The sequence below is a fragment of the Chelonia mydas genome, chromosome 9, assembly GCF_015237465.2.
Source record: "Chelonia mydas isolate rCheMyd1 chromosome 9, rCheMyd1.pri.v2, whole genome shotgun sequence".
NCBI classification, from domain to species: domain Eukaryota; kingdom Metazoa; phylum Chordata; order Testudines; family Cheloniidae; genus Chelonia; species Chelonia mydas.
Window position 1 is genome coordinate 52,724,409 of NC_057855.1, and position 27,540 is coordinate 52,751,948.

At 41.4% G+C, this 27,540-nt stretch overlaps 1 protein-coding gene across 4 annotated transcripts in view; it reads left to right on the plus strand.

Annotated features, from left to right (window-relative positions):
• The window catches only part of RYK (receptor like tyrosine kinase), a 152,691-nt gene that overhangs the window by 118,325 nt on the left and 6,826 nt on the right, over positions 1–27,540 (plus strand). For 2 of the 4 annotated variants that reach the window (XM_037909810.2, XM_037909809.2), the window contains exons 10-13: positions 5,651–5,720; positions 11,086–11,218; positions 19,839–19,948; positions 23,644–23,803. In XM_037909810.2, coding sequence (XP_037765738.1) covers positions 5,651–5,720; positions 11,086–11,218; positions 19,839–19,948; positions 23,644–23,803 — 473 coding nt within the window. Of the gene's footprint in view, positions 1–5,650; positions 5,721–11,085; positions 11,219–19,838; positions 19,949–21,076; positions 21,408–23,643; positions 23,804–24,414; positions 27,479–27,540 lie in introns of those variants that run through there. The other 2 variants (XM_037909811.2, XM_037909812.2) reach the window with 2 other exon arrangements.

Consider the following 27,540-nt stretch of genomic DNA (forward strand, 5'->3'; position numbering starts at 1 on the left):
GTGTTTCACTGACATCAGTGTGGATTGGTCCGGGAAGATTCATGATGCATGCATCTTTAGGAACATTGGACTGTATAGAAAGCTGCATGCTGAGACTTTCTTTCAAGACCAGAAGATTCCAATGGGGGATGTGGAAATGCCATAGTGATCCTGGGAGATCTCACCTACACCTTGCTGCCCTGGCTCACAAAGCCTTACACAGGAAACCTAGATAGCAGCAAGAAGCACTTCAACAGCAGGCTCAGCTGGTGCCAAATGACTGCTGAATGTGCCTTTGGCAGATTAAAAAATCATTGGTGGTGCCTTTTTGGCAGATCAGACCTCAGTGAGGACAATATTCTGATGGTCATAGCAGCCTGCTGTGCTCTGCATAATATTTGCGGAGCGAAGGGGGAAACGCTTCCCCAGGCATGGAGCGCTGAGGTGGATCGCCTGGTTGCTGATTTTGGGCAGCCAGATACTAGGGCAATTAGAGGGGCTCAGAGGGGGGCTATTCAAATCAAGGAGGCTTTGAAGGAGCATTTTGACAATGAGCCCCAGCAATGTTCCCTCTAATTTTTTCCATCCATATGCAGAATACATTTTATGTGCACCGAGGTATATGTCTGTGTGTTCCACCAGTAGAAACAAAAAACCTAGATATAATATATATTTTAAAAAAGTTATCGTAGGGATAATTACTCCAGCCAGGACAAGTTGGGCATTTTAGTACTCAATACTCTAAGAATTAAATTTTAAGTGTTAGAGAAGTAAAAATTATGAAATGCATAGACCAGTCAAAACATTAAAATAACACTTTGAAAGAATAAAATTACAGAGAATATATGTATATGCAGGAAGTTCCAAGAAGTAACAACAATAATAATACAAGTATGTTTTGGGAGGTGAGTGTGAAAGTGTGTGTGTGAGAGAGAGAGAGAGACAGTGTGTGGGGGGGCGGGGGGAGGCTGCTGGGGAAAGCCTTGCACTGTCTAAGATGGTCACTGAAAGTCTCCTGCTCTGTTCTGAGCCCTGTTGTCTCCCCTCCCCTGCTCTGTGAAGTTGGGGTACATGGAGTGGGGGAGAGAGAGTGAGTGTGTGCGTGTGTGAGAGAGAGAGACACTGAGCTGGCTGCTGGGGAAATCTCAGAAAAAGTGCAGTGTCTCTTTAAGAAAGGCACACTCTCAAACCGCAGCAGCTCCAAGTTCTCCTGAGCCAGGCTGTCCCCTCTGCCATGCTCTGCGGAGATGGAGTACAGTGGAGGGGGACACCCTAACATCAGCACCCTCCCCGCCCCCCTGGCTCTGCACAGCCAGCAGGAGGGTCCCGGGAGCAGCTGCAGGATGGAGCAATGTGGGGGAAAGGCACCTGAACACATGCTGCTGGCTGTGTGTGCTCTGCTATCAGCTGGGCAGCGCTTACATCTCTCCTGCATGGCTTCCCGAGTGCGCAGCTTACAGGGAACACAGAGCCCCAGTAATGTGTCTTTGTGATACATTTGGCCAGGCAATGTTTACTTGCAGCCTTGAATGACCCCCATAATGCTTTCTTCCTGAACTTTAATTGTAGTGAGCTAATGTTCCTGCCTATAGCCACTGTTTGAATTTTAGCAGCAAATACCGTGTGCATGACACCCAGACTCATTTTGTTTCAAAGACTACACTTTAATTAAAGGATAAAATGCCTTTTTTTTGTTTGTTTGCTTGCTTGCTTGTTTGCAAACAGGACATACCAGTGAGGAACAGTCTCTCAGTTAAGGCTCTCACAGCTGTAACTCCAGCTTTCATCATGAAACCAGTCTCTAGGGAGGGAGTGTAAAGGGTACTGCAAAGGAACAGGAACATGTGAGGAATGTGTTGAGGGAGTTTGGGGAGGGCATGGAATAGCGTTCTGTATTGGCTGCAGGGGGAGTCGTGTACAGATGTGCTCAGACTGCAGCGCTGTAAGAGACTTGAGTGTCTCTGTCTGGCTCTCCAGTAGCTTTATCATCCTCTCCTGCTCCTGTGTCCTTTCAAGGCTATCCAATCTGAATTTGTCTTCCTCCACACTCTTGTTTTGCTATCTGCTGTATCTGTTGACTGCAGCACTTCATGAAACATATCGTCCTTACTCCTGCTGGTTCAACTCCTTATCAGATGGAGGTGCTCCACCACTGTGTAGGAGTTGGTCCTCAAGGACACATCTGCAGGAAACAATAAACAGAGACAGTATTGTGAGTGCACACACAGCTGTGAATCACAAAAGTCACACACACCTCTTTCTCATTGTTCCTTGGCTTGCACACAGCTCAGCGAGAGTCCCAAATATGGTGAGTTCAGTGGGGGAAGAGGGAATGGGCAAAAAGGGACAAAAGGTCTGGAGTTTTGTGAAGAGGGTCACTACATGTGCTTAGGGAGAGTATTCTAAATATTGCACTCTTTTCCATAAGCTGGGGTAATTGAATCCGATATCTCACTCCTGAGAGTAACCTAGGATGCAAGGGTGCAGCTCCTGGATGTGTGCGGCTTCAGACAGGGTCCACATGTTCACCTGTATGCCACTTTGGTCCCTGCAGAAATAATTGCGAGTTAGCATGGCAAAGTTTCCTACAGCACGGGGAAGGAACAAGGCAGCTCTGCCAAGGAACCTTGTGGGGAGGATTACAGAGTACCTACAGGAAAGCTTCCTAGAGATCATGATGGAGAATTCCTGGGACAAACTTCTCCACTGGTCCCCCACTGCATAGCTGTGTAGGCTCTGTTAATTTCTATCCCTTATCTCTCCTCTGTCATATAACAAAGTAAATGAGACCTCAGTCTCCTATCATTGTGCATATCAAAGCAAAAGGCATGCTTACCAGAGCTTGTCTCTTCTGCTTCATGCACACCAGAGCCCGCGTGCTGGGACTGGCTAGACCCCTCCAGAGTCAGAATTAGATCCTGGCTTGCCACGTCACCAGACAACCCTATCACATGTCCCATGTCCCCCTCCAACTCCACTTCCTCATCCATCACTTGGTCTTTGGGACTGATTCTGCTGGCTATTGCCTCCAGTCCCCCTGAAGTATCTACGGGGCTCTCGGCGGTGGCACTGAGGTCACCACTGAGTATGGCTTGCAGCTTCTCATAAAAGCAGCATGTCTTTGGTGCCACACCAGAGCGATGGTTGGCCTTCCTTGCCTTCTGGTATGCTTGCCTCAGCTCCTTGATCTTAGCCTAGCACTGCTGCGTGTCCCTTTTGTGTCCCTTGTCCTGCATGCCACAAGCAATCTGCCCGTAGATATCAAAATTCCTACAGCTTGAGCGAAGCTGTAACTGCACAGCCTCCTCTCCCCACAGATCCAACAGCTCTGGTGTACTCCAACCAGGACCATGTCTGTTGCGGAAAGCCAGCATGGTCAGCTGGGAACATGCTGTGTGAACAGGCCAGGCTGAGTAAACAGGAAGAGGAATTTCAGAAATTCCTGGGCCTTTAAATAGGGGTGGGCACATGCCTGTGTAACTGCAGGGCAGCGGAGTTCAAACTGCTGACCAGAGTGGTCATGATGGGCATTGTGGGGCACCTCCTGGAGGCCAGTTAGGGCGATATAAGTAAGCTCAGTGTCTCCACTGATGCTGTGTCACTCTGCGCCGCAAAAAGCTCTATGTTGCTCGTTGACGTGGTTTTATTTTGTTGATGTAGCAGAGGAGTTATATTGGTGAGAGGAGCGTTTCAGGGTGTACACTCCCACTGTTTTGTCGATGAAAGCTAACTTTTGTCAACAAAATTCTGTAGTGTAGACAAGCCTCCATCTTAATAAAATTTTGAGGGTTCTCTCATTTGGTGCACAAGACTACATAGGAATTTTTGTCTCCTTCACTGCATATTTAAATCGCTTATCAGAAAGCTCACCATACCCTTTCATAACATGAGACTTATAAAGCCTTATAAAACTAGGAAATGCTCAGTTAAGGCCTCAGCAGCATATATCCCCCCAAAAGCCTCCTGTTGCAAGAAATACTACACAGATTTCTATATTCTGCAAAATGCAGTTAAGGTGCAGCTTCTCCCACAAGATAACCTTAATTCTGCCCTGTGGGAGTGGGAGTACCTTACTCCTCCCCATTTCCTCTCTGCTACCAATGCTCCAAATTAGGACTCCTGTTCAAACAGTCCAGTGCGATCTTCAGTGTGGCCTGTGTACCAGCACTGATATGGAGAGTAATGGCTGATGATTAACAGAAATCATACTGAGCACACTAAGCTGCTTCAGGTCTTTGCTTCCAGCAGCATAACCACAAATAGAGGTTAACAGTCCACTAGAGGATTTTGTACAGTGACTTTCCTGTTGTAAAGGGTGCCAGGTAGGGAGAAAATGATATATATTCCTGAAGAAGAGCTCTGTGTAGCTCAAAAGCTTGTCTTTCACCAATAGAAGTTGATCCAAGAAAAGATATCACCTTGCCCACCTTCTCTCTAATATCCTGGGACCAGCACAGCAAAATTTATCCCTGTGATACTTGTCCCAAGCACCTTCCTTTCCCTCTTCCCCTCCCCCTCCAACCTCTTTACCTACACACACATTCACCAATTGACTCTACTCCCTTTTTCACTTAACCAAACCAATTCTCATTGCTCCCTCCCAGCTCAGAAGGTTTTCAAACACCTGTCTCTCTGCTCAGAAACACCCACTCCTGCCTCACTGGGAAACTCTAATGCTTCCGGGCAGGAAGTGCTACAGGTGAGGGTTTGTAGTAATCAAACTTAGGATTGCTATTAAAAAAATTGTCATATCAGAGTAAACCAGTGATTCACTATCCTTGTCAAAAGTTAATCAATACCAGATGTTGCAGATTAAGGTGTGGCCCCCTCATAATGGACATTAATAAAGTAACATGCCCTTACAGGAAACTCTTTGCTCACACCAACCAGTTGACTTACCTCCTAGGTACAAGGGTTTACATTTGTATCTTATCTAATCTAACTGAATTTTAGGCACCTATGTGAACAAGATGACAATTTGAACCCTACCAAGCTCGGACTCAGTATCTTGTGGAAGTGAATTCCATAGGTTGGCTATGCATATGTGAGGGTAGGAAGGATTCTGGAGCAGTTGTAAGAAAGCTTCAGTAAGGGATTTTCCACAATACGTTTGTGGAATCCTTGTTTTGTTTTTGAAAGGACATTTAAAAAAATTAGGAGAGGAAATGTATAAACTTTAAAAAAAAAAAAAACAAACCTCATTTTGAATTGGTCAGTTTTTTCTTCGCTGTAATATCTGATTGTTGTAGAGTTCTCGCTGTAAGTGCATGGGTTATTTTTTGTGGGTGGTGGTGAAAGAAGGGAGGAGTGTTATAAAAATAGCCATCAAAACTCACCTACCTTACTTGATATTTAGTTAAAATTAATAAATCTAATAATAAATTGGGTATTCTTTAGCGTGCAGTTGAAGTATGAAAAAATATCTAGTATATCCACAGCTGGCTACAAGCTGAAAATAAAGACAATATTTAGTGCTGATAACTACTTTTGCATTCACTTTAGAAGGATCTTGGGTCTGTCTATTCACTTGATTTATTTAAACTGGCCTATTGAAAATCAGTTTTGGTCACTTGTGCACGTGCCTATTTAACCAGTTTTGTAAAAAATTACACTTTAGTTTGTTTCCAGAATGAGTAACTGTCACAGTTCCTTCTTGTCTTGTCTTTTTTAGATCAAGCCTCAGAAGTGCAAGTGACAATGATGCTGACAGAAAGCTGTAAACTCCGAGGCCTTCATCACAGGTGAGTACTGCTACTTTAAAGCCTCTTATGGTGAGAGTGAAATTAAATTTATATCCATGTGTATTGAAGATAATATTTAAGCGGCTTTTCAGTGCTAAAAATTTCAGAAACAAATCACTTCCAAACTTAAATGTACAATACTTCAGCCAAAAAATGTTTTGGCAAAGTTATAAAAAGCTGAAAAGGCCCTTTAAGAATGAACACTAAAGTAAAGAGCATTTAGCATGCACCTTTTAGCACCTCAGAATCCCATGAAGTGCTGCAGGCACTTGCTCCAGAGACTATATAAATTAACAGGTTTGTTACATGTGCTGTCTTGCTGATGCTGAAGAAGGCAGCATATGTGCTGTCAGACTTACATCCCATCCACACCCCTGTTATCTTCCAGTCATAGCCAGTAGCACACAGTCATCACAAAATCCTGCCAATAATTCCTGTACACCACTGTGACATACACACTCCAGACTATCTGTATCACCCCTGCCCTCTAACCTGGGGTGCCCTTTACACTGCTTTGCTACTCTAGCTTCCAGCATGGACTGCTCACAAACAGCCTCCAGCATGCAGGTCAAACCCAGCTACGTCTGTGTGTGCTGCAGCTAACCAGCCATGCTTTGGCTCTTGCTAGCCTTGATTATATTGTGGGGGTGTCCCCAACACACTCCCAGGCCTAGTTTCCTGCCAGAAATGTATGTTCTGTACTGCCCAGCCCTCTTCTGGACATTACAAGCTTATTTAAAGACTCTCATTTTATTAATAGAAATTATATGCACACATCTTGTTATCCCAAAGGGAGTTTCCCAGACACTTCAGTTTAAACACACTGGGTTAGATAAAACAAGTTTATTAACTACAGAGAGAGAGATTTTAAATGTGTACAAGTAATGAATCCTAAAACTCAGAAATGGTTACAAGAAAAATAAAGATAAAATGCAACTAGTGCCTAACTTAACAAACTATATTAAATTCAAAGTACAGTTTCTCACCCCATGATCTCAACAGTCTTACTGGACAAACTTCTTAGGCCAGGACCATTTCTGTTTAATGGCTGCTTCCTTTGTCTGTACTCACGCAGTGAATAAATTAACGGTGGGGAAGTGGGGGTGCCTTGGGATGTCTGCATCTTCTTATAGTCCTGTCCTTCCTGTGGGAAGGATTTCCAGCTGGGAGCAAGGAGAACAGGCAGTCTGTGTGGAAGGGGACTTTCTGTGCTGTTTCTTTACTAAGATGTAGATTTTTTTTTTTTTGCGCCCCTTTCCTGCCAAAAAATGGCTGCTTAGCAAGTAGTTGGCCCATCCGCCTTGTTTACACCTGTCTGAGGCATCAGCTTGCCCTTTGTCTCTGAGAAACTGGTTTGCCTGTTCCCCAGACATCTCCGGAAAACTTACTGGCCATGTCTACACTGCAAAATTAAGTCAATCTGACTTGCGTCAACATACAGCTGCCACAGTAATTACGTCAGTTGTGTACTCTTTACGCTTTACTCCTGGTATTGGCGGTGCACATCCTCACCAGGAGCACTTGTATCAATTGTACTGTCAGTATAGGGCATTTGTAGGACAGCTCCTGAAAGCCAGTAACTGTCAATGTAAATAACACCAGACTACATCGACCTTGACTACACTGCTCATGGAGGTGGAGATAAGTCAATGTAGTGGGGCAGTTACGTTGGTGAGAACGAAATTAAATGTACACTTCACAGGTCGACATAAGTAGCCTTGCATTGACCAAACTCTGTAGAGTAGACCAAACCTCAGGGCTGGTCTACATTACCACGGTAAATAGATCTAAGTTACGTGAATAATGTAACTGAAGTCGATGTAGCTACATCCACTTATCTCGGTGTCTACACTCCACTGTGTCGATGGGAGATGCTCTCCAATTGATTTAGCATATCTTCACCAGACCCGTTAAATTGACACCACTGCATCGATCGCAGCAGTGCCAGTTTAGCCTTAGTCATGATCTCAGCTTACGTTTATAACTTCACATATAATGCTGCTGCATACATATTGCCATGATGTTATTGATCAGAAAATTGAGTTTTTAAATGATATCTCAGAACGCTTGCTTGGTACAAAGATTATTACAGTAGTGTATATAGCAGGGGTCTCTCACACCCGGCCCACAGGCTGCATGCAGCCCACGGGGTTATTTCCTGGGGCCCACCAGCTCCCCGCCGCCCCCCCCCCCCCCCCCCCCCCCCCAGCATTTACCTAGAGCGGCTCTGGTCCGGTGTGCACCGGTGGCAGGGCAGGCTCCCTCCCTGTCTGCCTTGCCCCCGCGCCGCTCCAGGAAGCGGCCGGGACCTGGAGGAGAGGGGGCACAGCAGTCTGTGTGTTGCCTTGGCCGTGCCTCCAGGCACCGCCTCCAACAACTCCCATTGGCTGCGGTTCCCAGAGTCCGCCCCCTGAATCCCTCCTGCAGCCGAACCCCCGTGCCACACCCCGACCCCCTGCCCTGAGCCCTCTGCCACACCCCGTACCCCTCCCACACCCCGACCCCCTGCTGTACCCCGCATGCCTCCTGCCCCCGCCCCACCCCTCCTGCACCCCGACCCCCTGCCGCACCCCGCACCCCTCCTGTACCCCAACCCCCTGCCCTTAGCCCCCTGCCACACCCTGCACCCTTCCTGCACCCCTTGGGGGCAGGGAAGGGATGGAGTTGGGGTGGGGATTTCGGGGAAGGGGTTGGAATGGGAGCAGGGAAGAGGTGGGGCAGGGGCGAGGCCTCATGGAAGGGGTGGAGTGGGGGCGGGGCCAGAGGGTCAGTGATGCAGCCCTCGGGCCAATGTACTAGTCCTCATGTAGCCCTTGTGGTCATTTGAGTTTGAGACCCCTGGTATATAGGATGTGGACTCGGGTACATTCTGTCACCTACATTCTATCACCACCTATACATCACGCTATTAAGTATTCTTACATATCAAGAGATAAATTCTGCCAGTAGTGTTATGACAATGATCTACAAGGAGTGCAATGGATGCAAAAAAAGGATAAGCCTCCAGGCAGTACTATGTGTTGCTAAATAGGAAGAATCTAGGATGTAAGCATGCTTAATAGCATGGGTGTAGTGTACATGAATTATTGTCATGATTTTGTGGGGTCTGTATTTTAGGGAATTATGTACGTCATCCAAGACAATCTCCATTCACTGGAGTTTGAGATATCACTGAGTGCTTCAATTGGTCTACAGAATCTTTTACTGGTAATGGCATGTGAGCAGGAAGGAACCCAGTTTGACATTCAAATCCAGCTTGACATTCAAGTCTCACGTATTAGCAATTGAACAATCTTGTAATCTGAAGGAGTTTGATATGGAAATCATTGAAACGCAAAGAAGATCCACCCTGCCTTTTTAAGTCACTTTTCTTTGCAGAGTCATGCTTAATTTAAAATTCTAGTTTATGGCTAAAAAGAGAGATTGGATTAAAGGAAATAAACAAAATAATGCTTCCCATGAAATGCTCAAATGTATCAGTGTAAAAGTGTATTTCCTTTTTTCTCCCTTCTCCCCCAATCTGATTTCTGTGTTTAGATTGTAAACTTTTTCTGGGGAGCGGCTCTTACTATATATATATATGTATATTTGTATGTATGTATTGTGACAAAGTTCCTCCTCTGCCCTGGTGGGTCCTGTGCTTATTGGCGGATTTGCTCGTCTCAGGGGTTCACGGCAGCCCTCAGTTTGGCCACTTTCATGGCTCAAATCTGCCATTCACTCAGTTAGCCTCATCACTGGCCAGCATGGGGAAAAGGAAGAACAATCCCCGCAATCTCTGCTGATCCACCTAGTGGATCAGGGAACAGGCCAGAGACCTTCCCCTCTGGTGGAACCCACAATCCAGGTCAACTCCTCCTGTATCAAGTAGGGAGTTGGAGGGATGGGGAGAAACCCCGGCCTGCCCTCTACTCCGGGTTCCAGCCCAGGGCCCTGTGGATTGCAGCTGTCTACAGTGGCTCCTGTAACAGCTGCGTGACAGCTACAACTCCCTGGGCTACTTCCCCATGGCCTCCTCCCAACAGCTTCTTTATTCTCGCCACAGTACCTTCATCCTGATGTTTGATAATGCTTGTACTTCTCAGTATTCCAGTAGTATGCCTTCTCACTCCCAGCCTCTTGCGCCTCTTGCTCCCAGCTCCTCACACACGCACACACCACAAACTGAAGTGAGCTCCTTTTTAAACCCAGGTGCCCTGATTAGCCTGCCTGTCTTAATTGATTCTAGCAGCTTCTTGATTGGCTGCAGGTGTTCTAATCAGCCTGTTTGCGTTAATTGTTTCCAGAAAGTTCCTGATTGTTCTGGAGCCTTCCCTGTTACCTTACCCAGGGAAAAGGGACCTACTTAACCTGGGGCTAATATATCTGCCTTCTGTCACTCTCCTATAGCCATCGGGCCTGACCCCTGTCACAGTATGTATGCAGTGCCTAGGAAACTGGGACAGCAATCCTGGTTAGAGTCCAAAGGCATAACTGAAATACAAGCACTGATGTAGTGAAGATCTGGAATGCTGAAACAGATTTTAAAAAGAAGGCTTTGGAATTTGCATCAAAAGTACTATATAAAGAAATTACTAGCGCTGGTTGAGAATTTTGTAAATGACTTTTCCATAGTCAATTGGGGAAAACTGAAACAAAATATTATGTGGGTAGCTTTGACCCAGATCAGAATTGTTGAACAGAACCAAAACACTTCGTTTTTAAATTGGATCTGCTGTTTTGCGTGGTGCATCTTAGGAGATTCAGCCAGCCAGTAATGACACAGTAGCTTCAGCACCCATAAATCCCTGCAGCATCACAGGCAGATGAGTTTAAAATTAAGCTGACTCAGAATGAAACATTTTGATTTGGCACCTCCAACTCAGTATTTTTCAGACTTTTGTTCCATGAAAATATTCAAATGTTGACTTTTCTTCCTTGTGTAGGACAAATGTCAAAATATCATTTTCCAGCAAAATGGAAATGCCAAATTTTTGCTCAGTTCTATAAACTATGCTTATTGTGATATAATGGAATCTGTAACATGTATAGGTGCATTTTAAAGAGATGGATACATTTCCAAACTGAAGATACACTCATAGTTTGTGTAAAGAATAATCTTCAGTGGGATTTTATCTTTAATCAGCTTTGGATCATGCAAAAGTTTTTTCTTGATGGAAAGCTACTCAGATGTTTGCACGCATTCCTAAACATGCAGCTTCAAGTTATTTGGAGATTTTGTTACTTTATTTTGTTAAAAAATCAATTGCCTTTTCTACTGTACTTCTATTTATCATTTATAGTGTGTTCTTTTGTTTAGATGACTTGCTAACTTCGATCAGATATCACCTTTCTAAAATTAGGAGTGTCTGCTCTCATGTTTCAGGAACCTGCTCCCTATCACCCATGTCTGTATAGAAGATGGGGAGAAACCCATGGTGCTGCTGCCTTTCATGAACTGGGGGAACCTTAAGCTGTTCCTGCGCCAGTGCAAGTTAGTAGAGGCCAACAATCCTCAGGTAAGAAACAGCTAATTTAAAACCTCAATGTTTTAGTTGGTAGAACTTTGTTCAGACTTTAAGATCCAGCTGTGGAGACAGTACAGGGATGACTTTTCCAGAGCTGAATGAATTGGAAAGCCTGTTACGTAGTTGAAACTTAAAAGCAGACAAGGGAAGTGTATGTTTTGTGGTTCACAAGAAAAAGTAATTTTTCTGTGAATTTATCACAGGCAGTTGTTTACTCCAGTGTCTTATTAATTACAGCAACTCCCTATTTTTACTGTAAGTTGGGAGTGTTACATTAATCATTTGTTTCACTTTGCATTCTATCTGTTTTCAGATTAATATTTTACAGCTGAACATCACAGGTTCTTTTAAAATATTATGATAATTTACTTGCCTCATTTGTAGAGCAAGAACAAGAATTTCAAATATCGGAGTCTAAAGTGAGGTTCCTATATCAGTAGTTAAATATCTGCCTTGTTTTCAAAAATTCTGAGCACCAAACAGCTTCCTTCCATTGCCTTATGCATTTTCTTGCCTACATGATAACCTCAGGTCATGTGCATCTTGGAAGTGAGGCAGCACTGTGTTGTAACTCAGTCTGTCAGTGTGGCCCCATCTCTTCAGGTGTGCCTTGAAAGCAGCAGTTCTTTGTAGGATCCTTGCCTCATTCACTGTGCTCGGTGAGGTGACTCCATAGGCACCCTTTACCTCCCTGAGTGCACTCCTTACATGCTGTATGCATTTTGATTATCTAGCCAAATAGTTTGAGTGTGGGGTATTTTCTTCTTTTTCTCAGAGAAACTTTAAGAAAATATTAATGTTGCAATTTCTCACTCCACCCAGAAATGCCAAAGTTAAGACTTTACTGCAACCTGAACTCCACTTCCTAGCGTGAGCACTGCTGTAATCTTTGATTACGCAGCTGTGTACTATTTCTGACATATAATTCAGTATCACACTTCTTTTCATGCATATATAGTACATTAATAATTGTAATAGGCTTTGTATCTAACATTCACAGAACTGCACAGTGGAAGATGCTACAGAGGTATATCGTTCTAACTTTAAAAAAAAATATTTGAGAAACAAAATAGACGGTAGAATTAAATTATGATGCACGCACAAGAGGGGTTAGTTTTGCACAACTTTAACTTTTGACATTTCTTGAATTTTGGTTACTTAACTATGCATGCTTAATGTTTTATTTATATTTAATGCACTTGTTATAAATTAATCATAACACTTCCATTAATAGTCTTAATTTTGAAGTTCTCTGTTAATGTTTTTTAAAAGAAAATCTTAAGGAAACTTCAGCAAATTGGAAGTGACTTAATCCTTTTATCTCTATTTCCTTTGACCTATATCATATAGGTCGGGGGGGTGGGGGAGTGGAGAGGGGAGGAGTGTGTCTGGAACTTGAACAATTTACCAAAAGTGCTTGCTTAATGTTACTAAATTAAATATAATGATGTATTAGCAATTGCTTCATGTTTTTTGAGATGGGCAGTGAGGACTGATAGCATTAAGAGAAACGCAAATGAGAAGTATACAAGCTAATTTGGGCATGGGGCCCTTTTCATAGATTTATAGATATTAAGGTCAGAAGGGATCATTATGATCATCTAGTCCGACCTCCTGCACAACGCAGCCCACAGAATCTCATCCACCCACTCCTGCGATAAACCTCCCACCTATGTCTGAGCCATTGAAGTCCTCGAATCGTGGTTTAAAGACTTCAAAGAGCAGAGAATCCTCCAGCAAGTGACCCGTGCCCCATGTTACAGAGGAAGGCGAAAAACCTCCAGGGCCTTTTCCAATCTGCCCTGGAGGAAAATTCCTTCCCGACCCCAAATATGGCGATCAGCTAAACCCTGAGCATATGGGCAAGATTCACCAGCCAGATACCCACGAAAGAATTTTCTGTAGTAACTCAGATCCCACCCCATCTAACATCCCATCACAGGCCATTGGGCCTATTTACCATGAATATTTAAAGATCAGTTAATTGCCAAAATCATATTATCCCATCATACCATCTCCTCCATAAACTTATCGAGTTTAATCTTAAAGCCAGATAGGTCTTTTCCCCCACTGCTTCCCTTGGAAGGCTATTCCAAAACTTCACTCCTCTGATGGTTAGAAACCTTCGTCTAATTTCAAACCCAATGACCAGTTTATATCCATTTGTTCTTGTGTCCACATTGGTACTGATCTTAAATAATTCCTCTCCCTCTCCGGTATTTATCCCTCTGATATATTTATAGAGAGCAATCATATCTCCCCTCAACCTTCTTTTGGTTAGGCTAAACAAGCCAAGCTCCTTGAGTCTCCTTTCATAAGACAGTTTTTCCATTCCTCGGATCACCTTGTAGCTCTTCTCTGTACCAGTTCCACTTTGAATTCATCCTTCTTAAACATGGGAGACCAGAACTGCACACAGTATTCCAGGTGAGGTCGCACCAGTGCCTTGTATAACGGTACTAAAACCTCCTTATCTCTACTGGAAATACCTCCCCTGATGCATCCCAAGACCACATTAGCTTTTTTCACGGCCATATCACATTGGCGGCTCATAGTCATCCTATGATCAACCAATACTCCAAGGTCCTTCTCCTCCTCCGTGACTTCTAATGGATGCGTCCCCAGCTTATAACTAAAATTCTTGTTATTAATCCCTAAGTGCATAACCTTACACTTCTCACTATTAAATTTCATCCTATTACTATTATTCCAGTTTACAAGGTCATCCAAATCTTCCTGTATGATTTCCCGATCCTTCTCTAAATTGGCAATACCTCCCAGCTTTGTATTATCCGCACTTTATTAGCACACTCCCACTTTTTGTGCCGAGGTCAGTAATAAAAAGATTAAATAAGATTGTCCCAAAACTGATCCCTGAGGAACTCCACTGGTAACCTCCCTCCAGCCTGACAGTTCACCTTTCAGTACAACCTGCTGTAGTCTCCCTGTTAACCAATTCCTTATCCACCTTTCAATTTTCCTATTGATCCCCATCTTTTCCAATTTAATAATTCCCCATGTGGCACGGTATCAAATGCCTGACTGAAATCTAGGTAAATTAGATCCACTGCATTTCCTTTGTCTAAAAAATCTGTTACTTTCTCAAAGAAGGAGATCAGGTTGGTTTGGCATGATCTACCTTTTGTAAAACCATGTTGTATTTTGTCCCATTTACCATTGACTTCAATGTCCTTAACTACTTTCTCCTTCAGAATTTTTTCCAAGACCTTGCATACTACAGATGTCAAACTAACAGGCCTGTAGTTACCCGGATCACTTTTTTTCCCTTTCTTAAAAATAGGAACTATGTTAGCAATTCTCCAGTCATACAGTACAACCCCTGAGTTTACAGATTCATTAAAAATTCTTGCTAATGGGCTTGCAATTTCGTGTGCCAATTCCGTCAGTATTCTTGGATGAAGATTATCTGGGCCCCCCGATTTAGACCCATTAAGCTGTTTGAGTTTCGCTTCTACCTCAGATATGGTAATATCTACCTCCATATCCTCATTCCCATTTGTCATGCTACCATTATCCCTAAGACCCTCTTTAGCCTTATTAAAGACTGAGGCAAAGTATTTATTTAGATATTGGGCCATGCCTAGATTATCCTTGACCTCCACTCCATCCTCTGTGTTTAGTGGTCCCACTTCTTCTTTCTTTGTTTTCTTCGTATTTATATGGCTATAGAACCTTTACTGTTGGTTTTAATTCCCTTTGCAAGGTCCAACTCTACTTGACTTTTAGCCTGTCTCACTTTATCCCTAAATGTTCTGACCTCAATAAGGTAGCTTTCCTTGCTGATCCCTCCCATCTTCCACTCCCTGTATGCTTTCAGCTTTTTCTTAATCACCTCTCTGAGATGCTTGCTCATCCAGCTTGGTCTACAACTCCTGCCTATGAATTATTTCCCCTTTCTTGGCATGCAGGTTTCCGATAGCTTCTGCAGCTTTGATTTTAAAGTAATCCCAGGCCTCCTCTGCCTTTAGATCCACAAGTTCTTCAGTCCAATCCAATTCCCTAACTAATTTCCTTAATTTTTGAAAGTCAGCCCTTTTGAAATCAAAAACCCTAGTTGCAGATTTATTTTTGTTAATCCTTCCGTTCAATTTGAACTGAATTAGGTCATGATCGCTTGAACCAAGATTATCCCCTACAACCATTTCTTCTATGAGATCCTCACTACTCACCAAAACCAAATCTAAAATGGCATCCGCGCTAGTCGGTTCAGCAACTATTTGATGAAGGAATCCATCAGCTATCGCATCTAGGAAAATCTGAGCCCTATTATTATTACTAGCACTCGTCCTCCAGTCTATATCTGAGAAGTAAAAGTCTCCCATAATCACGCAGTTTCCATTAGTATTTACTTCATTAAAAACATTTAAAAAGGGCTCTATCTATATCCAGATTAGATCCCAGCGGTCTATAGCACACCCCAAGCACTATCCCAGGGGAGGCTCTAATAGTTTTCTTCCCCAACGTAATTTTTGCCCAAACGGACTCTGTCTTATCCATTCCATCGCTTATTTCTTTACATTCTACCTCATCATTGATATACAATTCTACTCCACCACCTTTACCTTTATTTCTGTCTTTCCTAAACATACCCTTCAATACCTGTAGTCCAGTCATGAGTACTATTCCACCATGTTTCTGTTATCCCTATAATATCTGGTTTCACTTCCTGCACCAGTAGCTCTAGTTCCTCCATTTTGTTTTCTACACAAGAGAACTTACTGTCATCCAAGATGGAACATTTTAATAGTGTTTGTGCTAATGACATTTATAGTAAATGTTAAACCTGTCGATTAATCATGGTTAACTCATGCGATTAACTAAAAAAAAATTAATCGCGATTAATTGTAGTTTTAATCGCACAGTGAAACAATAGAATACCAAGTGAAATTTATTAAATATTTTGGATGTTTTCCTACATTTTCATGTATATTGTATTCTGTGTTGTTGTTGAAATCAAAGTGTATATTATTTTTATTACAAATATTTGCTGTGTAAAAGATAAACAAAGAAATAGTATTTTTCAATTCACCTTATGCAAGAACTGTAGTGGAATCTCTTTGTTGTGAAAGTACAACTTACAAATGTAGATTTTTTTTTTGTTTTTTACATAACTACACTCAAAAACAAAACAATATAAAACTTCAGAGCCTACAGATCCTCTCAGTTCTACTTCTTTTTCAGCCAGTCGCTAAGACAAACAAGTTTGTTTACATTTACGGGAGATAATGCTGCCCTCTTATTTACACTGTCACCAGAAAGCGAGAACAAGCATTTGCATGGCACTTTTGTAGCTGGCATTGAAAGGTATTTATGTGTCAGATATGCTAAACCAGTGGTCCCCAATCTTCCTGTGGCCAAGAGCACATTCATGCCTTCAGAAGAGTGTGGCGGGCAGCAACGCTTCTCGGCGACATTTTGGTGATGACGCTTCTCCAGTGGCCGCACTCCTCGGTGGCATTTAAGCGGCAGCTTCTCCGCCGGAAGCATTCAGTGGCATTTTGGCGGCAGCTTCTCCGCCAGAAGCGCTGATCAGCGGCATTTCGGTGGCAGGTTCTTCGGTGGATGCGCTCCTCTCCTCTTCGTTCCTTGGCACCAGCCCTTACAGTGGGTGCACATAAATGCCCCGGCGGGTGCCGCGTTGGGGACCACTGTGCTAAACATTCGTATGCGCCTTCATGCTTCGGCCACCATTCCAGAGGACATGCTTCCATGCTGATGAAGCTTGTTTAAAAAAAAAAAAAAAGCATTAATTAAATTTGTGACTGAACTCCTTGGGAGAGAATTGTATGTCTCCTGCTCTGCCATATATTTCATGTTATAGCAGTCTCAGATGATAACCCAGCACATGTTGTTCATTTTAAGAACACTTTCACTGCAGGTTTCACAAAACACAAAGGAGGTACCAATGTGAGATTTCTAAAGATAGCTACAGCACTCAACCCAAGGTTTAAAAATCTGAAGTGCCTTCCAAAATCTGAAAGGGGCGAGGTGTGGAGCATGCTTCAGAAATCTTAAAAGAGCAACACTCCGATGTGGAAACTACAGAACCCGAACCACCGAAAAAAAAAATCAACTGTCTTGTTGGTGGCATCTGAGTCAGATAATGAAAACGAACGTGCGATGGTCCGCACTGTTTGGGATTGTTACCAAGCAGAACCCATCATCAGCATGGACACATGTCTGCTGGAATGGTGGTTGAAGCATGAAGGGACATATGAATCTTTAGCACATCTGGTGTGTAAATATCTTGAGACTCTGGCTACAACAGTGCCATGAGAACACCTGTTCTCACTTTCAGGTGACATTGTAAACAAGAAGAAAAGGAGTACTTGTGGCACCTTAGAGACTAACCAATTTATTTGAGCATGAGCTTTCGTGAGCTCTAGCTCACGAAAGCTCATGCTCAAATAAATTGGTTAGTCTCTAAGGTGCCACAAGTACTCCTTTTCTTTTTGCGAATACAGACTAACACGGCTGTTACTCTGAAACCTGTCATTGTAAACAAGAAGCAGACCGCATTATCTCCTGCAGATGTAAACAAACTTGTTTGTCTGAGTGGTTGGCTGAACAAGAAATAGGACTGAGTGGACTTGCAGGCTCTAAAATTTTATATTGTTTTATTTTTGAATGCAGTTTTCTTTGTGTATAATTCTATCTTTGTGAGTTCAACTTTCATGATAAAGAGATTGCACTACAGTACTTGTATTAGGTGAATTGAAAAATACTATTTATTTTGGGGGGTTTTTTACATTGCAGATACAGGTAATCAAAAATAAATATAAAGTGAGCACTGTACACTTTGTGTTTTAACTGTAATCAATATATTCTAAAATGTAGAAAACATCCAAAATATTTAAATAAATGGTATTCTGTTGTTGTTTAACAGTGCGATTAATTTTTTTAATCGCTTGACAGCCCTAGTAAATGTTAATTGTCTAAAACAGAAATGAAATGGAACAAAACATTTGTAAGCGGAAAATCTGAATGAAAAAGGATTTTATCAACCATAACACACACATGCCTCTGTATTTTGTTAAGATAATTTTCCATCATACTCCTCTTAATCTTTCTCTCACAACACTGCCTGGCTTTCTCTAGATAATTGACTTGTCACTTACTTTATTTTTATGGGCTATCTGGCTCACTGAGGTCAATAAGTCATCCTTGCTTTGTACACTAAGTACCAAGCAGTCAGGGACTTTCTTCCTGTTAATTTGCAGAGGTACTGTACTGTGAGCAACTGTGGGACTATGATTGTGTCTGCTTTTGCTTTGTGGCTTGATCTCTAAATTGCAAATGTCTACAGACTGACACTGTCTCCTTCCCAGGCATCCAGATATTAGCCCATCTGATGGAGTTTGTGTTCTGAATTTTCACATAGGACTCACTGCCCATGAGCCAAAGAAAGTCTGCAGTAAAACACTAATCCAGTTTACAGAGTAACAGCCGTGTTAGTCTGTATTTGCAAAAAGAAAAGGAGTACTTGTGGCACCTTAGAGACTAACCAATTTATTTGAGCATAAGCTTTCGTGAGCTACAGCTCACTTCATCGGATGCATACTGTTTTAATCCAGTTTAATAATAGTTTATGTACTATTGCTTTAAGGCCCTGTTAATCCAAACAGACTGTTTTCACAACTGACTTGTATTAACTAGCTCTGACAATATTTTCTTTTAATGTAAAATAAAGTAAGAAAGTGGGAAATGCTTAACACCATAAAACCTGAGTCCTCCTTTGAGAGTGCCATTCCTCCTTCACTCTTTATTCTGTCTCAGATTTTTAATGTTGCCTCAGAACTTTGCATAGAAATGGCATAACTGTTGCAGAAGTTTTGAGCTGGGCACTTGAAGCACACATCTGTGGGAAGCGGTGGATTCTGCAGTATACATAGGGCCCTGGCAATGATACAATGCTAAATCAGTGTCAGTATCCCAAAGCAGGCCAGCGGAAGTAGTAAATGTCTCAAAGCGCAGACAACATGCAGTAACATAATGTTTGCACATTATATATTACATTTTAAAATTAAACACTCCCACTACAATGCTCCCCATTAATTAACACTGTCAAAGTTACAAAGGGATATGGAGCAAAGATGTTGAGACCTGCTGTCTTCATCAGTGGATAGGAATGATAAGTTAGAGGCTGCTGCTCCTTTTATATATTTGGTTGTGGTCTGTTCCTTGAAAACGAGTGCTACTTTTGTGAGTAATATGCAGAGAAGTGTGTAGCAGGGTGGCCGAAATTTTGGTGGATCCAGATACCATTTTGTCTCAGTCCATCCTTGATTTGTGTGAAAAACTGGTGACAAGGAAAATGAAAGCTAGGAAATATTTCAAAGCCAATTTAGAGCTAAAAATAAGGCATTTTCAGAAACTAAAGGTTAAGTATTTGAAATAAGTATCAAGAAATACCACGGAGCAATGATGATGTGTCCTGGAGAACCAGTGGTTGCAGATAGTTTTTTGTAAATGAGATAAAATATGGAAATGAATGAATATTGAAATTGAGAAAAAATACCCAACATGGCAGACATTGAACTCTCTATTTGTAGGATTTTGTGATGTTAATAATTTTTCTGTGCTGTTGCAGGCAATTTCCCAGCAGGATCTTGTTCATATGGCTATTCAGATTGCCTGTGGAATGAGCTATTTAGCCAGAAGGGAGGTCATTCACAAAGATCTGGCTGCTAGAAACTGTGTGTAAGTACTGTGTCTTAAAGGACTATTATGGAGCCAGATTGTACCCTGTCTATGGTTATGACTGACATGTGCTTTCCATTACAAATCTGATGTTTCCCACCTCAAACCATATCCTCAGATGTTTAGAATGCTGCACGTGTGGTCTGTGGTTAGCAGATAGGTTTTTGTTCAGATATGAAGTGAATCAGATGAACTATTTTTGAGATGGGATACAGAAAAATAAGTTTTAGTTATGTTTTGAAAACTCTTAATGCTTTTTTTTCCTGATCATGTCTCAAAATGTTTCTTAGACTTCAAGTTTAAAAGGATTTAGTGAGATCTAGTGCGCTGTTTAGATGGAGCATATGAGAAGATTTTCTCTGTCACATCAGGAATATCAGAATGGTTTGTTGTTCCCTGGTAGATTCTTAAAATGGCTAAATGATTAATGAAAATGTTAGCTTTCGTTTAAAGGAAGAGAAAAACAGGTCTCGAAACAGTTTCCCTATGGGAAGAGCCCTCAAAATGTAAAAGTCATGACAGAAGTTGGTGGGTTTTTTTTCAAATAAACAAAATGTCACAGCCTGCCCTGCTCCCTTCTACATTCCCCAAAAAGTCTGATCTGATTTCCTCTTGATTAGAAACTCAGAAAATTCAGAGTTGAGATTAAATTTAGATAAGTATTTGAAGGGATAGAAAGGGACAGTTAAGGCCCCCCCTGCCCCCAGCAGCATTTGTAACTCTTGGAGGATTGCTACAAGGGCAATTAAAAAAGTGAGGCAACTTTGTCCATCCATAACTGACAGCTTCGCCCCTCACAGACCACAAAACCTTATGCCTTAGTCTTAACTGTATGGTGTTTGCACTGACTCCAGTTTTCTTTATGGCCATCCATACATGGTTCACAGAGAGCTAGTTCAAAAATTCCTGATAAAGCAGTCATTCCTCGATCTTCACTGAAATTCCAGTTTCTATAAATAAGTAGCTTTAGACGCAGAGCTAGTATAAGCGTGGATTATGAAATTACATCACTTGGGTAAAAAGATGTCAGTGTAGTAACTAAGCACCATGCCAAGACTCCAAGATGTGTGTGAAAGCGATTATGAAACTAATGCTTTGTGGTTGACATTTTTTATACTCTACCCACAGGCTATATAAACACATATCCAGACTTGAAATATTTGAAATCTATCTGCAGAAACCTCAAGAGCTCTTATGAGTAAAAGTTGGAGAAGATGGTAGCCTGTGGTCACTATTATACAGTATTTTTCCAGATTCAAGATGTCTAAGCCTTTTAAAAAATTGAAAGAATAACACTGGACTACCAGAAAGATCTATTAACATTAGAAAAAATACAAGGAAGGGCAACCAAAATTAATAGGGGTATGGAACAGTTTCCATATGAGGCGAGATTAAAAAGACAGAGTGTTCATCTTGGAAAAGAGACAACTAAGGGAAGATGTGATAGAGGTCTGTAAAATCATGAATGGCGTGGAGAAAGTGAATAGGGAAGTGCTGTTTACCTCTTCACATAACACAAGAATCAGAGGTCACTCAATGAAATTAATAGGCAGCTGGTTTAAAACAAACATAAGGAAGTACTTCTTCACACAACATGCAGTCACCATGTGAAACTTGTTGTCAGGAGATGTTGTGAAGACCAAAAGTATAGGTGAGTTCAAAAAAGAACGTTAAATTCATGGAGGATAAGTTCATCAATGGCTATTAGCGAAGATGGTCAGGGATGCAACCCCATGCCCTAGGTGTCCCTAAATAACTGACTGCTAGAAGCTGGGACTGGATGATGGGGCGGATCACTTGATAAAGTTATTTATTCTGTTCATTCTCTTTGAAGCATCTGGCACTATCTGCTGTCAGAAAAGAGGATACTGGGCTTTGGGGACCATTGGTCTGACCTAGTATGGCCATTCTTATGTTCTTATGAAAGTAAAGCAAGTCATTAAGGAAGATAAATAACACTGTAGAGAAAATACATGATTTCTTTGCATTGATCTCAACCAGAGGATATTGAAAAGAGTAGGCATCTCCTCTGGTACTATCAGTGTGAGATGCAAAAAAAGGAGGAGCTGTAGTAACTTTAGAATGAGGTGGCTCAAACGTTAACAAATATGTACAATCTTGATCTAATATAATCTGTTATATTGGAGGGTAGCAAATGTTGCAATATCTTTAGATAGGCATAAAAAGTGATCCTCATAGTGCCTCACTTAATTACCAATATAATTGGTTGACACAAGAATTAAAAATAGAATTATAAAACAGAAACATTATGAAGTCACCTGTTTGCAACTCCATAGTCAGTGTTATGTTCTAAAGTGTATTTAATTCCTGATTTTTCTCTAAAAGCAGGTTGCCAACCTGTGTGAAGTTTAGTTTTTTGTTCTTTGAATTGAGGTGCCAAAAATCAAGTCACTTCTGAAAATTTAGGTCGCTGTGTTCAATTCTGGTCACTATATCTCAAAAGATAAAACAGAAATAGATGTAGTTCAGAGGCATGTGACGTGATATTAAAGGCATTGAATATCTCCCATATGAAGAGATATTGAAAAGTTTGGGACTGCTTATGTTAGAGTGGAGATGGATAAGAGGCTATGTGACAGGTATGCTCAGTAATAAATGGTGTAGAGAAGATAAATCAAGAATTTTTACTTATCCTTCCTCATAAGAATAATAGGATATTCAATTAAATTGAAAGGCAAATTTAAAATTGATAAAAGGAAATTTAAACAAAGCGTAGTTAGTTTGTGGATCTCATTTCCATAAGACGCTGGTTCTCAAATGTTTTTACTGGTGACTCCTTTCACAAAGCAAGCCTCTGAGTGCGGACCCCCCCCTTTATAAATTAAAAACACTTTTTATATATTTAACACCATTATAAAAGCTGGAGGCAAAGTGGGGTTTGGGGTGGAGGCTGTCAGCTCGCGACCCCCAGGTAATAACCTTGTGACCCCCTGAGGGGTCCCGACCCCCAGTTTGAGAACCACTACCATAAAATGTCGAGCATAGCAGGATTTGCTATGCAAAAGGATTAGACGCGTAGGTGGATTATCAGAATATCCACAGTTAAATGATTTTAAAAAAAGTTTGGAAGGAATACAAATCCTCATGTTAAAGAGTGTAAATTAGCCTGCAAGTGAAAAAACTTTGCCTCTGTAAGGAGGTTATTCCATAAATGTCTGCTTCAGGCTTTCTTGCACTTTTTCTGAAGCATCTCATACAGACAATGGTCAGAGGCACAATACCTATTAGATGGAACCTTTGTTTCATCAGATATGAGAAATCCTAAATTACTATTCTGTAAAATCGGTCTGCAAGGAAGCAAGAAGGGAATTGGGAAAGTTGGTTGTTACAGGGACAGAGAAAGTTGTTTGAGTATTTTAACTGGACATTTCCCCATTTTAAAACAATTGGTTTTATTTTATGTCTGAGACTTCTGACTTTCTATTGCTCATCTTTTCGCAGCCAAAAAAAATTCTGAAATCTCTTTATCCTGAAGTTAACTGATACGTACTTAGTGGTAACTGCAGCATAGCAGTATCGTGATCTGGGAAAATGTTAGGCTTTAAAACATTGATAACAAATGATCAAGCTCATCTGTGAAGTCCTATATATACAATATTTTTTAAGATGCACTAACATAACTGTAAATAGTTCATATGTCGCATAACTAAATGCTCTTATTGTCTTTTAATCAGCATTGATGATGCACTTCAGGTCAAGATTACAGACAATGCACTATCCCGAGACCTATTCCCCATGGATTATCATTGTCTGGGAGATAATGAAAACAGGCCAGTGCGGTGGATGGCTCTTGAAAGCTTGGTTAACAATGAATTTTCCAGTGCTAGTGATGTGGTAAGTTATATTTACGTTCTCTAAAACAATATATAGTTATACAGGTTTCTTCCTTTAAATGCCTTTTTCACACAGTTTATTCATGGAAAAAAGGAGTTGAATTGACAGTGCTGATGACTGAAGTTCTCTGTGCATAACATACATACCCAGAACAGCAGCTGTACCTGCTTCCACCACGCACTGCCATGTCTATGGTATCCAGCCCTAACATAGAGGGATCACCTTTTGGGCGACAGGATTGTTCACTCCTTTTCCATTGTGTTTTGGCACCTTTGAGATTGCCAGCAAAAGTATCAAGTGTAGTAGTGTGTTTGACGCGGACACCTGTCCCCTAAAGTAGAGGAGGGAATACATACTAAACAATTATGAAATGTTACTGACATTTGGTCACTGCTACCCTTTAATAGCCTGGCTTCTATCTAGAGACCTACAGATGAGCAGAGGACTTGCTGATTAAATCCTGAAACTTTCTAAACAGTTCATCTGATTTTAGGAACTGGCGTTTTCATGAATTCTGTTTTCTGTGAATCTAAGATGTACTGTCCCTTCCAGCCCTGATTGTAGTGTCCAGTGGTAATTATGACACTGCTTTTCTTGGCTTGTCTTCTCAGAATGGAAGTGTGTGAGACCTACAACAGAATAATTTTCGCACACAGGAGCAGTACTGAAAAGTAAGCTTGAGTGTTTCTTGAGCACATTACCCTGATGGCCTTCAGCTTGTCATACAGCTGTTTGTAATCTTAATGGTTCAGAATTTATATACTGTACAAACCCTTACATTTTGAATTCCCACTTCCTTGAGACACATTACTTGTGAATTTAATGCATAGGGCATTTAGTGTATATTAGTATTCTTTTTACACTAAACATCTTCAATACATTCATCACATAGAGCAAGCTATTAAATTGTTGCTCTTATCCCCCAACACAACTGTCCAGTCTGTAAATCCTTGACATATAGACCATACCATGTATTAAAAAAATTCTCCTTACCAGTTTGAGATCAAATTGCTCTTTTCAGTCTGCCCTGGGTTTTTTATTGAAGGTCCTATTCTGAGAAGTGAAAAGGAACTCTTATGCAATGCTAAGTAATATTCGCTCCTATTGATACTGGTGGTTGCCGAGTGCTGATCAGTTTGCAGGATTAATGCCTTACACGTTTTCCTTCATTAAGACTTTCAACAACCAGAGATATTGGAAAGAACTGTTTTTTCAACAACCAATAGTAAGAGCGACTGTGGAGAATCTTGGTTAAGATTGGGTGCAGTAGTTTGAGCACTAGCCAGTGATAAACGACACAGCCATGTGATCTGGTTTTCCTGCCATAGAGTAATTTCCATTTAATGATGTCACCTTTACAGTTTTGATGCAGTGAGGTGTTGTGCATTTTTTGAAACCTCATGTCCCATCTATTTTAGAAGTCTTCTCAAATTTTCTAACTGCGTGTGTACATAACTCGTATTCCATTGAAGTTTCCCATTCTCTTGCATATTGCCATAGTTCCTATGTTAGTAAACAAGACTTTGAAAAAGGGTCAGCTCCACTTCAGTGTTATTTCTATATTAGCATAAAAATATAGTTCTTCTAAAGCCTTCTTGTTTTGTAATTTGAGTAGATTATCATCTGAAATAGCCTGCATTGGCTGGAGTTGCTGTATTCAGTGGAATCAGTACAATGTATCCATTTCATCTTCAATATTAAACCTTCACTAGTGTGAACGTGTTCTGTGAAGATCAGACTAGAGGTAAAATTTTCAAGTGTAAGTGACTTTAGTATCTGTGTCCTAAACTTTCTGTGGGACTTGGGCACTTAAATCACTTAAGTAATCTTGAAATTTTACCCTGGACTAGTGAAGTGCTCTCGGTTAGGAGATACCATGAGCCATGGTGAACATAAAATAGTGCATGTCTTGCCACTTTTGTTGTCATGGATGTGTACATGTGTATCATTTCTAATATATAAAATAGCGCATTGAAGCTACATGGTTTATACTCACCCCTAGCCACTTGAACACTGTACTTATCAGCTCCACCACTTCTGTTGAGCCCCTTCCCTGGAACTCCCCAGTCTACAACACTCCTTTTTATCACTGCTGAAAAATAACAGGGTAGTTAATGAATTTCCTGGCATTGACAGAATTAGAGGCTTATTCTCAGGGGGTGTGAAGAATAATTATAACGGCGCCTTCGAGGCTGAAGTCTGTCCAACAAAATCTGTAATAGAGCAAGGAGATCAGAGTGTAGTAGGGTCTCTCTCAGAGCTCCTACAGATTTAAATGTGCCCCTTTAACATCCAATACATAAATGTTTTGCACTATACAGAATAAATGCAGATACATTTTAACATATAGTAGATCATGTTAATAATAAATTGATAGTACTATAGCTAACTACTAGAATACTATAATGTGCCCAAATCAACATTCCTTCATCATTTTAGGAACATGAAAAGAAAGGCCTATTCACCCTAACTAACTTCCCTCTTAATGTTTACCTTAATCCTGTTTTACAGATCTATACCCTTCTGTCTGCTCCTCCAAAAACAAATGTTAGGTATCAACTGCATGTAATACATTATACGTAGTGGTGTCTGTTGTACACTTTTAAGTTTTGTCTGCACTGAGAAAAAGGAATCAGTGCTTTAACAGTTTAAATATAGTTCAGACACGTTATGCTGAACCTGCTTTAGCTGTTTTTCTTTCCCATGGCTTAGCTGATTTTTTTAAATGGTTCCTACAAGGTTTTTTCTCATCCACAGCAGTCAGCCAAAGAGTTTAAAAAATATAGTTCATCAGGAGCCATGTATTTATACTGTTTTCTTTCCAGGATAGATGGGGTCTTTTTCCTTTTATGTGAATTTTCTGAAACAATATAGTTATAAAATGGGAAACAACTACGTTGTCACTATATAAAGTAGTTCTACTTAAATTACCTCTTTACGCGGTTTCCTAAATTTTCTGCTTATTTCAAAACTCTCAACAGCGTCCATTGACTATCAGTCCTTTTGTATTTTTAAAACCCTGGGTTTACATCCCTTGGCAGTTTTTTGGGCTCGCAGGGCTCAAGCTGCAGAACTGTTTCATTGCTGTTTAGACTTCTGGGCTAAGGCTGGAGCCCTGGGCTCTAGGACCCTCTGCGGTGGGAGGATCCCAGAACTCAGGCTCCAGTCTGAGCCCAGAAGTCTACATGGCAGTGAAACAGCCCCATGAGCCAAAGTTGCTGAAGGCTGAGCTGTGTGAACCCCTGAGAGGGAGAGAACCTGGTGAGAGAAAATTGAGGCAGGGAGTGCCTACAGTGCCAAGTATGGTCAGAAGGGGGCACTTCAGGGCTGGCATGCCCTGTGATACATCCGCTGAACAACGTACAAAGTTAGTAACTAAGGGTATGTCTACACTACGAAATGAGGTTGATTTTATAGAAGTCGATCTTTAGACAGCGATTTTATACAGTCGATTGTGTATGTCCCCACTAAGCGCATTAAGTTGGCAGAGTGCGTCCTTGATACCATGGCTAGCATTGACTCACGGAGCTAGCTATCATGGCTAGCATTGACGCACTGTTGGTAGCTATCCCGCAGTCTCCGCTGCCCGTTGGAATTCTGGGTTAAGCTCCCAATGCCTGATGGGGCAAAAACATTGTTATGGGTGGTTTTGGGTACATGTCGTCAGTCTCCCCTCCCTCCGTGAAAGCAATAGCAGACAGTTCTTTCACACCTTTTTTCCTGGGTTACCCGTGCAG